At 43.8% G+C, this 13,235-nt stretch overlaps 1 protein-coding gene across 1 annotated transcript in view; it reads left to right on the top strand.

The window, feature by feature from the left end:
- Positions 1–13,235, top strand: part of LOC121555146 (diacylglycerol kinase beta-like) — a 124,666-nt gene that overhangs the window by 21,254 nt on the left and 90,177 nt on the right. Inside the window, exons 6-11 of the mRNA XM_041868950.2 lie at positions 3,736–3,853; positions 7,782–7,870; positions 8,798–8,914; positions 9,552–9,650; positions 9,900–10,007; positions 10,155–10,228. Of these exons, the coding sequence (XP_041724884.2) occupies positions 3,736–3,853; positions 7,782–7,870; positions 8,798–8,914; positions 9,552–9,650; positions 9,900–10,007; positions 10,155–10,228 (605 nt within the window). The remainder of the gene's footprint in view (positions 1–3,735; positions 3,854–7,781; positions 7,871–8,797; positions 8,915–9,551; positions 9,651–9,899; positions 10,008–10,154; positions 10,229–13,235) is intronic.

The following is a 13,235-nucleotide window of genomic DNA, read 5'->3' as shown; positions in this document are numbered from 1 at the left end:
GAACCAGGGACACATAATAATAATAATAATAATAATAATATAATAATATGCCATTTAGCAGACGCTTTTATCCAAAGCGACTTACAGTCATGTGTGCATACATTTTTACGTATGGGTGGTCACGGGGATCGAACCCACTACCCTGGCGTTACAAGTGCCATGCTCTACCAATGCTCAGCGCATGCTCGGCGCGCGTAGTGGAATACACCAGAATGTCATCGATGTAGACCACTACACCGCGACCAAGCATGTCCCGAAACACTTCGTTCACCAAGGACTTGAAGACTGATGGAGCATTCATCAAGCCGTACGGCATCACCAGGTATTCGTAATGCCCTGTGGTTGTGCTGAATGCTGTCTTCCACTCGTCCCCCTCTCGGACACGCACCAGGTTGTACGCACTCCGGAGATCTAATTTTGTGAAGAATCGCGCCCCATGCATTGACTCGATTACAGATGGAATGAGGGGTAGAGGATAACTATAACGAATTGTCCCCTTGTTCAGTGCTCGGTAAACAATGCAAGTGCGCAGCCCTCCGTCTTTCTTCTTCACAAAAAATTAACTTGAGGAGTTGAAGTGGAGGGACGTATGAACCCCTGGCGCAGGGACTCGGAGACGTATGTCTCCATCGCCTCCGTTTCAGCCTGCGACAGGGGATATACATGACTCCTGAGAGGCACAGCGTCTACCCAGAGGTTTATCGCGCAATCCCCCGCCCAATGAAGTGGTAATTTGGTCGCCTGCGTTTTGGAAAACGCGTGCGCCAAATCGAGGTATTCGGGGGGAATGCACACGGTGGATGTAGTGTCTGGACTTTCCACCATGGTTGCACCAACGGAAACAGCTAGACATCTACCCTGACACTCTCGCGACCATCTCTTGAGAACCCTCTGCGGCCATGAAAAGATGGGGTTGTGATGTGTTAACCAGGGAAGACCCAACACAACAGGGAAATCAGGAGACTCAATAATAAAAAAGGTGACTTGCTCTCTATGGGTCTCCTGCGTAACCATTGTGACTGGTGCTGTAACTTCCCTAATGAACCCTGACCCTAATGGTCAACTGTCCAGTGCTTTGATGGGCAGTTGAATGGATAGGGGAACCAATGGAATACCTAGGCTATGAGCTAACGACCTGTCCATAAAGTTCCCAGCTGCGCCTGAATTGACCAGCGCCTTACACTGGGACACTACTGTATGGTGCGGTGCGCAGCAGAGGGCTCTGAACGAGTGTTGGTTTGCGCTACCTGGAGTGACGCGAGAGTGCCCTGCCTGCCGCCTCCAGACCCGGAAGAACCCTGACGACAGCGTGCAGTGGAATGTCCTCTCCTGCCACAAGCGTGAAACTGGAGCTGTCGTCTTCCGTTCTCCCGGATCGCTGCACCACCCAGCTCCATCGGAACTGAATTCGGGTTGAAGGGGGGTGAAAAGGGCAGGCCACTTCCAGAACGTCCTCTTGCAGCCAACAGGTTGTCCAACCAGATGGCCATGTCCACCAGCTGGTCGAAAGTCAACATGGCATCCCGGCAGGCTAGCTCCCTTCAGACGTCCTCTCGCAGGCTGCACCGGAATCTGTCGATGAGGGCCCTCTCGTTCCACCCAGACCCAGCCACTAGAGTACGAAACTCCAGGGCATAGTCCTGCGTGGTCCTCGTCCCCTGCCTCAGTTGGACCAGTCGCTCGCCCATCTCTCTTCCTTCGGGCGGGTGGTCGAAGACTGCCCGGAAGAGGCGAGCGAACTCCCCGTAGTTGTCCAACGCAGCTCCTCCTTCACTCCAGACAGCGTTGGCCCACTCCAGGGCTTTTCCTGAGAGTTAGGAGACGCGCGGACACCTTCTCCTGCTCCGATGGAGCCGGGCTGATGGTTAAGAAGTAGATGTCCAGCTGCAGGAGGAATCCTTGGCAGCGGGCAGCTGTCCCGTCAAAATCCCTTGGTCGGGATAGATGAATCCCTCTGGGTGCTAGGGTGTGGGTGGCTGGATCCGGTCGCTCAGCTGGTCCCGAACGGTCGGGTCCTCTCATCTCCAGGCGGAATGATGAGATGAGGAGCGGCAGTGGCTAGAAGGCCGGTGACGACGAATGCCGAAGCCTGCCCGAACAAGGAGAGGAGGCAGCTTCGGAGGAAGTCGTGACAGCAAGTCTCTTGGGGTATGTCTCTATAAGCTTGGCACATCTAGCCACTGGGATTTTTGCCCATTCTTCAAGGCAAAACTGCTCCAGCTCCTTCAAGTTGGATGGGTTCCGCTGATGTACAGCAATCTTTAAGTCATACCACAGATTCTCAATTGGATTGAGGTCTGGGCTTTGACTAGGCCATTCCAAGACATTTAAATGTTTCCGCTTAAACCACTCAAGTGTTGCTTTAGCAGTATGTTTAGCGTCATTGTCCTGCTGGATGGTGAACCTCTGTCTCAGTCTCAAATCTCTGGAAGACTGAAACAGGTTTCCTTCAAGAATTTCCCTGTATTTAGCGCAATCCACCATTCCTTCAATTCTGACCAGTTTCCCTGCAAATGAAGAACATCCCCATAGCATGATGCTGCCACCACCATGCTTCACTGTGGGGATGGTGTTCTCGGGGTGATGAGAAGTGTTGGGTTTGCGCCAGACATTTTCCTTGATGGCCAAAAAGCTCAATTGTAGTCTCATCTGACCAAAATACCTTCTTCCATATGTTTGGGGAGTCTCCCACATGCCTTTTGGTGACCACCAAATGTGTTTGCTTATTTTTTTCTTTAAGCAATGGCTTTTTTCTGGCCACTCTTCTGTAAAGCCCAGCTCTGTGGAGTGTATGGCTTAAAGTGGTCCTATGGACAGATACTTCAATCTCCACTGTGGAGCTTTGCAGCTCCTTCAGGGTTATCTTTGGTCTCTTTGTTGCCTCTCTGATTAATGCCGTCCCTGCCTGGTCCGTGAGTTTTGGTGGGCGGCCCTCTCTTGGCAGGTTTGTTGTGGTGCCATATTCTTTCAATTTTTTTATAATGGATTTAATGGTGCTCCGTGGGATGTTCAAAGTTTCTGATATTTTTTTTGTAACCCAACCCTGATCTGTACTTCTCCACAACTTTGTCCCTGACCTGTTTGGAGAGCTCCTTGGTCTTCATGGTGCCGCTTGCTTGGTAGTGCCCCTTGCTTAGTGGTGTTGCAGACTCTGGGGTCTTTCAGAACAGGTGTATATATACTGGGATCATGTGACAGATCATTTGACACTTAGATTGCACACAGGTGGACTTTATTTAACTAATTATGTGACTTCTGAAGGTAATTGGTTGCACCAGATCGTATTTAGGGGCTTCATAGCAAAGGGGGTGAATACATACGCACGCACCACTTTGCCGTTATTTATTTATTTAAATTTTTAGAAATTTATTTCATTCCGCTTCACCAATTTGGACTATTTTGTAGGAAAAACGCCAAGGGGGATGAGTACTTTTGCAAGGCACTGTAGCACACGCTTTTATCCAAAGTGCATACATCTACATGAGTGCATACATTTTAGTAAGTGTATATGATCCCTGCGAGAAGAGAGATAAAGTGTGTGTCTGCGTGCGTTTGGAGTTTGGCAGTTCCACTAAATCAATTCAGAAAGATCTTTCTCTCTCTTTCTCTCTCTTTCTCTCCATTTCTCTCTCTCTCTCTCTCTCTCTCTCTCTCTCTCTCTCTCTCTCTCTCTCTCTCTCTCTCTCTCTCTCTCTCTCTCTCTCTCTCTCTCTCTCTTTCTTTCTTTCTCTGTAGAATGTTCAGGAAGATGGTCAGCATGTGTGGAAACTGAAGCACTTCAACAAGCCAGCCTACTGTAACTACTGCCACACCATGCTGCTGGGAGTCCGCAAGCAGGGCCTCTGCTGCTCCAGTGAGTGTGTGTGTGCGTATGTGCGTGTGTACGTGTGTGTGTGTGGCCCTCTGTCTCCTTAAAGAGATACTTCGAGATTTTGGCAGAGTCAGATGAACTCGTGGGTACCATTTTTTTTAAATAATGTGTGATCAAAATTGGTGTTTTATCTTTATTGCCCGTGAATTCAAATGTGCAGCTAGATTCTCTCTCTGTGCTTTGGCTCCAACAATAAGTACCTCGGTCTTGTCTTGATTTAGCTGGAGGAAGTTGTGAGCAAAGTATTTAAATCACTAATACATAGGGCTGTGGCGGTCACGAAATTTCATCAGCCAGTGATTGTCAAGCAAATAACTGCAGGTCTCACGGTAATTGACCGTTAATTAACATAAACACATTTAGCATATCCTGGCTTCCACACATAGCCTACAAGCCACTGATGCAGGCCTTTGGAACATCTACATTTTAAAAAGTCTAATAAATCCATGTAATATAGCCTACACCTTCACAATAAATCCATTATATATTTTAGACAGGTCTAAAGAAACATGATATGAAGAAAAAGTAGTCTATTTCAGAAGAACAGAATAGCATACTCTGAGTTGTCTGTATGTTAGGTCCTGATCTGGATATGCCATATGGCTGTGGGCTACACTAGTTCATTTAGCAGACAAGATTAGCTTAGAATTCTGTGGCATTATTTTATAGTATGAAGAATACAATTGAACAAAGCTGAATAAAATAGAAAGGATATTTTCTCCAAACAATTTGAGGGATTGCGCACATGCGGCTATTCTGTGTTGAGCGGTTAACAAAGAAATAGGTACTCCTATATGCTTAATTTAGAGTTATTAATGTAACTTTAGTTGTTCTACAAATGTTGGGCTATATGTTTTGATTTTAACACATTCTAAGGCTGCATGATGCGACTCTAATGATGATGTGAAAAAAGTTGCATGAAATGCATGAGCTCTGCTTAGTTTTTTAGCGCAGGCTGTCCACACTTCATCAGTCTCTCATTCACAGTTTGACAAGCACTTGATAATGCCTCGAATATCCAGGCAGCATCCCCTTTGTGTGGCCTTAATGCTCCCTAAAATAATTCATGCCTTTTGCGCCCAGTGGCCGTTGTGCCCTTGGGCTAAATATAATAATTATAATTCCCTTCTCCCTGAGTGCTGCGTGCTCCGAAGCACCTCTCACTCACATGGCTCCCCATCACGTGATCGGGTCTTTCTCACAGGCTACAAGTAAAGACAGACACACCGGGGACGCAAATGCGCGCATCCTTATCCAATTCTGAGGTGCATATTGAAGATTTTGGAAGAACTGTCCACATTTACTTTTCGTCAGCCAACAAGATGACGAACAGCAAAAGCACTAGCCTATGTCAATCTACTATCCCCCATAGTACCAAATTTGACCTATTAAATTCTGTGTGAGAAAGAAATATTCCAAACATAGTCTGGGACAGTTGTGGGATGCGATAGAGCCAAAATTAATACAACCACTACATCAAAAAACCTTTAGCTTAAAATGTTGATAAACTATTAGGCTATTTCTTCACATTATAAGCGCAGCAATGCGAACACAGCAGTAGGCTAATGTTCCATTAATGGGAAAACACCATTCTCAAAAGTGACCGCAAATGCGATTATTTTATGGTGAAAATGGTCTTCCCCAAACTTGAAATTCACCCGCTGCTTATGTATGCCAGTTAGGCTCTACACCCCTTGTAAAGCGGATTAATGTGCTTAATTTTAAGGAGTTATTTGGCCACTTTAGTTGTGATTCAAACCTTATCAAAACATATAGGCCTATGGGCTAGGCTACATGAGGTGTGCGACAATGAAAAAGTAGCCAAAAAAGGCTTTGTTTCTTGCCTTACGCTGTGCAACATTCACAAGTGATAATATATAATTCACAAGTGATAGGCTAATATTGTCACCCATCAGACTATTCTTGATTTAGTCTTGTCTTTACATATACTAAATAATATATGTGTGAAATCTGTTTTGATTTAGAATAGACCATTATCATGCACCTGTCTCGAAACAGGGGCAGGGGAAAAAATACATGTCAACTATGAACTTAAATAGCAAATGGAGGACGCGTTTTCCGTGGTTCAATTTCATGCCAGCCAGGTAGGCTATACTCCTGTTGTAAAGAGAAGCAATGTGCTTAATATTAGGAAAGTTGAGAAATAAATATAGTAAGCCTATAGAAAGCTGATGGGATCCTCCTCTTTTTAACAGAGGCCATCACTCTGTTTTCTCTGGAGTAAAGGGGGGGGTAGAAGGATTACTTTATCCATATGTTGACATCATGGTCAACAGTGTCGAATGCCACACTTAAATCTAAGAGTACAAGGACAGAGAGCTGTTTGGCATCTGTGTTGGCTCTCAGATAATTTGCCACTTTAAGTAAGGCTTTCTCTGTGCTGTGGTGGGCACAAAAACCAGATTGGAATTTTTAAAAAATACAGCTGGCACTTAAAAAATAATTTAGCTGTTTGAAAACCAATTTCTCCAGAATTTTGCTTAACAGTGGAAGGTTGGAGATTATCGGAAAGTTGTTAAAAACGGAATAATCTAGATTACTTTTCTTCAGAAGGGGTTTTACCATAGCAGTTTTTAGTGCAGTGGAGAAAATGCCTGTGAACAGGGAGTGGTTAACAATAGCTTACATTTCTTTAGATATGCAATTAAAAACTGTTTTGAAGAAGGTGGTGGGGATAGGATTGAGAAGGCAGTTAGAAGGCTTAAGCTGTGATATCCCTTTCCTGAGCATGTCTGTGTCAACCAAGGAAATTAAATCCATAGTGCCTTTGCATGGTAGGCTAGGGCACATATCATATAACTTCTCATCAGGTCTTGCTTGACTGATACCCAGCCTAATGTTGGTTATCTTATCTCTGAAATATGCCGCAAACACATCACATTTAGATGTGGAGGAAAGTTCACATAGATTTGCTTGGGTAGGATTTATCAGGCCATCAATGGTCGAGAAGAGCACTCTCAGATTATTCTGATTAATAGTGATCAAGTTAGAAATTGTAGCCTAGTCTAGTAAATTGACCATATGTGTTAGGGTGACCATTCAGTATGTCCAGGGACAGTTTCAGACCCATTTCAGGTGTCCCGACTTATTGGATATAAAAAAGGTATATTTGTCAGCAAGACACGTCAATTAATGTAGGCCTAATCAATGGCAATTGCCGATTGTCATTAGGCACAGTTTTGTAAACAGATGTCCATTCATCATACTGCTCAAGTGCACATCCATTGCACAATTCTGATTATTTAGGAGTCGATGAACATGCACAGGTAGCTTACTTTTTGTAGTGATTGGTTTGTTTCATGCCACATTAAATGGTAATTCATTTTTACCGTTAAATTACATATTTATTATTAGGCTCATAAAATGTTTTCCAATAGAGACCCCACCGAATGTCACGTGTAATTGGCACTCTGGCAGATACCATAGACTTCCAGTCATTGCTCTAACGCTAGTTAGTAATTGCGCTAGGGCTAGTTAGTAACTTCCTTCAAACTGCACTGAGAGACATAAAAATGGTATCCATGAGTTCATCTGACTCTGGGGAAGTAGATAAAGGGCCTCATTGCCAAAATACCGAAGTATCCCTTTAAGTTCCTCTTTCTGTCCCTGGTTGGCCTTCACTCCTTCACTTTGTTATCTCTCTACCTGCCTTTCAGTTCCTCTCTCTGTCTTTCAACCAGATGTTTATATAATATTTATATTTCTGTCTGACTGACTGTTATTCAATCCTCCATTCTGTGAATAATAAACATGATTGCATTACTAATTAATGATCTATTATCAGGATAGTGTTATCGCCTGGTCATTTTATTACATGATTCAATGAAAGGGCTGGTCTTACTGCTCAGTGTTCATCCACTGGTTAACTGTCTCTACCTCTGTGTTTCAGTATGCAAGTACACAGTCCATGAACGCTGTGTGTCCAAAGACATAGCTGCCTGCATCAGCACCTATGCCAAGTCCCGCAGACACACCAATGTGAGTACTATACACACAACTACACACACACACACACACGTTTGTTTTACTATCCTTGTGGGGACCAGACAATTGAGTCCCATTCAGAATCCTATTTTCACTAAACCCTAAACCTAACCCTTACCCTAACCTTATCCTTAACCCTAAACTCCTAACCCTAATTGTAACCCTAACCTTAAACCTAACCCCTAACCCCTAAACCTAAAATAGACTTTTTCCTTGTGGGGACCGGCGAAATGTCCCCACTTTTTTCCCAGTTGTTTTACAACCCTTGTGAGGACCTCTAGTGTCTCAGCAATATCTGACCAACGTCACTGAGCAACCTGTTTTTGTCAGGAGCAGAAGGGTCATGGGAGCAAGGACTCTCTCTCACACATACACACCCCTACGCATGGGATCATGGGAGCAAGGAGATCATGCAGCGCTACTAATGTTGTTAACCGCGTTTCTATATTTAACCCCTAATTTAATTAGACACCTACTGGAATGATCTCACAGACTTGGAGTTGTCCCTCTAAGACCCTCTCTTTCTCTCCAGATGGAGTTCTACTCTGTTTCAGATCCACTTCATTTTTTTCAAGTTTGGTTCAATAGCAGAAGACACCTTTCAGATGGTCTCTTATTTTTGTAGCTATCGGGCACAAAATATAGCACGTTTAGCACTGGAGTAATCTTGTAACTTCCTTTTAATTATGATTGTTGTCTCCCTCTCTCTCTCTCTCCCACTCTCTCTCTCTCCCTCTCCCCGTCTCCCTCTCTCTCCCCTCTCTCCATTCCTCCCTCTCTCCCTTCCTCCCTCCCTCTCTCCCTCTCTCCCTCTCCCCCTCTCCCTTTCTCTCCCTCTCTCTCCCCTCTCTCCCTTCCTCCCTCTCTCCCTCTCCCCCTCTCTCTCTCCCCCTCTCCCCCTCTCTCTCTCCCTCTCTCCAGGCTATGCAGCATGTGTGGATGGAGGGAAACTCTCCCACTAAGTGTGACCGCTGTCACAGAAGTATCAAGTGCTACCAGGGCTTAACGGGCCTACACTGTGTGTGGTGTCAGATCACAGTGAGTAGTACACACCTCCCTGTACTGGAGAACTCCTGGTATAGTTACAATGTTTTGGTTCATAGTGCCTTATGTCAAGTGCCTTGCCTAGTATCAAGTGCTTCAGCAGTCTTCTGTTAATAAAAATGGTCCTGAAGAAATTCACAGCAATAGTTTGTAATCTACCTAATTTCTCATTTTTACATTACCTAAGATGTCCACTAGATGTCAACATTTACCTTTACATTTTAAATAATTTAGAATGAACACAAACTGTGATTCATCAAATCACCAGTAAGTGGAGTTCGAAGAGCTTTTTTGGATTGTCAATTTAGCTTAGTTATGTTCTCATCTCTTTTGCATCACTGCAGGCATTCATCCTCAGTCTTGGAAGCAGCTACTGTGCTCTTTACATGAATCAGACTTTGGCATGAACCAGGGGTTCAGTTTATATTCTGTTATTATTAGCTTCAAGCATTTATGGGGCTTTTGAGTGAAGTGTTTTGCATAACATCTGGCACTGTTATGCAATATCTGGCACTGTTTCAAATGACTTGTGTGAATATATATTTTTGTTTTCCTTTTCCACTCTCCTCATCCTCTTCGCCTCCTCTGCTTCTTTCCTCCCTCCATTCTCCTCCTCCTCCTTCCCGTTCAGCTCCACAATAAGTGTGCGTCCAACATCAAGCCGGAGTGTGATGGAGGAGCCCTTAGAGACCACACTCTACTCCCCTCCTACATCTGCCCTGTCGTCCTGGTGAGATCACATGACCTCAGTCACACTCTGAATCTCCTTTTTATTTATCTCCAATACTTTCAATACTGAAAAACACTGAGATATATAATTATAGGTCCATAAAGGTATACACTTTTGTCCCATTTCTCTGTAACAATTCATAAATTCATAAACACATTTATCTTTGTCTGTTTATGTGTCTCTATGTCTGTCCGTCTGTCCATCTGTCGGTCCGTCTGTCTGTCCGTCTGCCTATCTATCTATCTGTAGGACCGTCATTCTGTTGTGAAGCGGGGTGAAGGGGACTCCCCGCCCAGCAGCAGCCCTGACAACACGAGTCAGAGCTTCAAATTCACAGGAGACGGACAAGCACTGCAGGTGAGCAAATCAAGCCCAGAGCATCTTCAGTGGTTAGCGCCTTGGAGTCTGTTGTGTTTCCTGATGGCAGGTTAAAGTGTGTGTTGTGTTTGCATGGGTTTACACTATACAGTATCTCATTAGCCTGTCTCTGCTATCCCTGTCCAGATCACTCCTCTCCCAGGTACACATCCCCTCCTGGTCCTGGTCAACCCAAAGAGTGGAGGGAGACAGGGGGAGCGGTAAGTCACATACACTACCGGTCAAAAGTTTTAGAACACCTACTCATTCAAGGGTTTTTCTTTATTTGTACTTTCTACATTGTAGAATAATAGTGAAAACATCAAAACTATGAAATAACTAATATGGAATCATGTAGTAACCAAAAAAGTGTTAAACAAATCAAAATATATTTTATATTTGAGATTCTTCAAATAGCCACCCTTTGCCTTGATGACAACTTTGCATACGCTTGGCATTCTCTCAACTAGCTTCACCTTGGATGCTTTTCCAATAGTCTTGAAGGAGTGCCACATATGCTGAGCACTTGTTGGCTGCTTTTCCTTCACTCTGCGGTCCGACTTATCCCAAACCATCTCAATTTGGTTGAGGTCGGGGGATTGTGGAGGCCAGGTCATCTGATGCAGCACTATTTTTTTTTTTTTTGCGGGTTCGATCGGCTTTAATAATATTGCAGATAACATTGTAACTTTCATCAATGTTATTGTCTGCATCATTTCCAATCCCCCATTTGTTTTTTTTCAGCAAATATATATATATATATATATATATATATATATATATATATATATATATATATATATATACACACAGTTGAAGTCGGAAGTTTGCATACACTTAGGTTGGAGTCATTAAAACTCATTTTTCAACCACTCGACAAATTTCTTGTTAACAAACTATCATTTTGGCAAATCGGTTAGGACATCTACTTCGTGTATGACACAAGTAATTTTTCCAACAATTGTTTACAGACAGATTTCACTTATAATTCACTGTATCACAATTCCAGTGGGTCAGAAGTTTACATACACTAAGTTGACTGTGCCTTTAAACAGCTTGAAAATTCCAGAAAATTATGTCATGACTTTAGAAGCTTCTGATAAGCTAATTGACATCATTTGAGTCAATTGGAGGTGTACCTGTGGATGTATTTCAAGGCCTACCTTCAAACTCAGTGCCTCTTTGCTTGACATCATGGGAAAACCAAAAAAGATAGTACGCAAGTATAAACACCATGGGACTATCCATCGTCATACTGCTCAGGAAGGACACGCGTTCTGTCTCCTAGATATGAACGTACTTTGGGGCGAAAAGTGCAAATCAATCCCAGAACAACAGAAAAGGACCTTGTGAAGATGCTGGAGGAAACAGGTACAAAAGTATCTATATCCACAGTAAAACAAGTCCTATATCGACATAACCTGAAAGGCCGCTCAGCAAGGAAGAAGCCACTGCTCCAAAACCACCATAAAAAAGCCAGACTACAGTTTGCAACTGCACATGGGGACAAAGAACTGTTTGGCCATAATAACCATCGTTATGTTTGGAGGAAAAAGGTGGTTGCTTGCAAGCCGAAGAACACCATCCCAACCGTGAAGCACGGGGGTGGCAGCATCATGCTTTGGGGGTACTTTGCTGCATGATGGACTGGTGCACTTCACAAAATAGATGGCATCGTAAGTAAGGAAAATTATGTGGATATATTGAAGCAACATCTCAAGACATCAGTCAGGAAGTTAAAGCTTGGTCGCAAATGGATCTTCCAAATGGACAATGACCCCAAGCAGACTTCCAAAGTTGTAGAAAATGGCTTAAGGACAACAAAGTCAAGGTATTGGAGTGGCCATCACAAAGCCCTGACCTCAATCCTATAGAAAATGTGTGGGCAGAACTGAAAAAGCGTGTGAGAGCAAGGAGGCCTACAAACCTGACTCAGTTACACCAGTTCTGTCAGGAGGAATGGGCCAAAATTCACCCAACTTATTGTGGGAAGCTTGTGGAAGGCTACCCGAAACGTTTGACCCAGTTTAAACAATTTAAAGGCAATGCTACCAAATACTAATTGTGTGTACGTAAACTTCTGACCCACATGGAATGTGATGAAATAAATAAAAGCTCAAATAAATAATTATCTCTATTATTATTCCTATATTTCACATTCTTAAAATAAAGTGGTGTACCTAACTGACCTATGACAGGGAATATTTACTAGGATTAAATGTCAGGAATTGTGAAAAACTAAGTTTAAATGTATTTGGCTAAGGTGTATGTAAACTTCCGACTTCAACTGTATGTGTTGTTTCATAGTTTTGATGTCTTCCCTATTATTCTACAATGTACAAATAAAGAAAAACCCTTGAATGAGTAGGTGTTCTAAAACTTTTGACCGTTAGTGTAGTGTCTCACATTATTAACTGATTGAAACACTCCTTTAATATACACTACAAAAGTAAGTGGATACCTGCTTCCATTCAGCCACAAGAGCATTAGTGAGGTTGAGCGCTGATGTTGGGCGATTAGGCCTGGCTCGCAGTCGGTGTTCCAATTCATCCCAAAGGTGTTTGATGGGGTTCAGGTCAGGGCTCTATGCAGGCCAGTCATGTTCTTCCACTCCGATCTCGACAAACCATTTCTGTATGGACCTCGCTTTGTGTACAGCGGCATGTATAATGCTGAAACAGGAAAAGGCCTTCCCCAAACTGTTGCCACAAAGTTGGAAGCACAGAATCATCTAGAATGTCATTGTATGCTGTAGCGTTAAGATGTCCCTTCACTGGAACTAAGGGGCCTAGCCCGAACCATGAAAAACAGCCCCAGACCATTAATCCTCCTCCACCAAACTTTACAGTTGGCACTATGCATTGGGGCAGGTAGCATTCTCCTGGCGTCCGCCAAACCCAGATTTGTCCGTTGGACTGCCAGATGGTGAAGCGTGATTCATCACTCCAGAGAATGCGTTTCCACTGCTCCAGAGTCCAATGGCGGCGAGCTTTACACCACTCCAGACAACGCTTGGCATTGCGCATGGTGATCTTAGGCTTGTGTGCGGCTGCTCGGCCATGGAAACCCATTTCATGAAGCTCCCGACTAACAGTTATTGTGGTGACGTAGCTTCCAGAGGCAGTTTGGAACTCGGTAGTGAGTGTTGCTACCGAGGACAGACAATTTTTACCTGCTATTGCCTTCAGCACTCTGCGGTTCCGTTCTGTGACCTTGTGTGGACTACCA

This window comes from Coregonus clupeaformis, chromosome 40 (assembly GCF_020615455.1).
Source record: "Coregonus clupeaformis isolate EN_2021a chromosome 40, ASM2061545v1, whole genome shotgun sequence".
Taxonomy (NCBI): domain Eukaryota; kingdom Metazoa; phylum Chordata; class Actinopteri; order Salmoniformes; family Salmonidae; genus Coregonus; species Coregonus clupeaformis.
The sequence above is the reverse complement of the archived record's forward strand: the minus strand, read 5'-3'. Positions and strand labels throughout refer to the sequence as shown.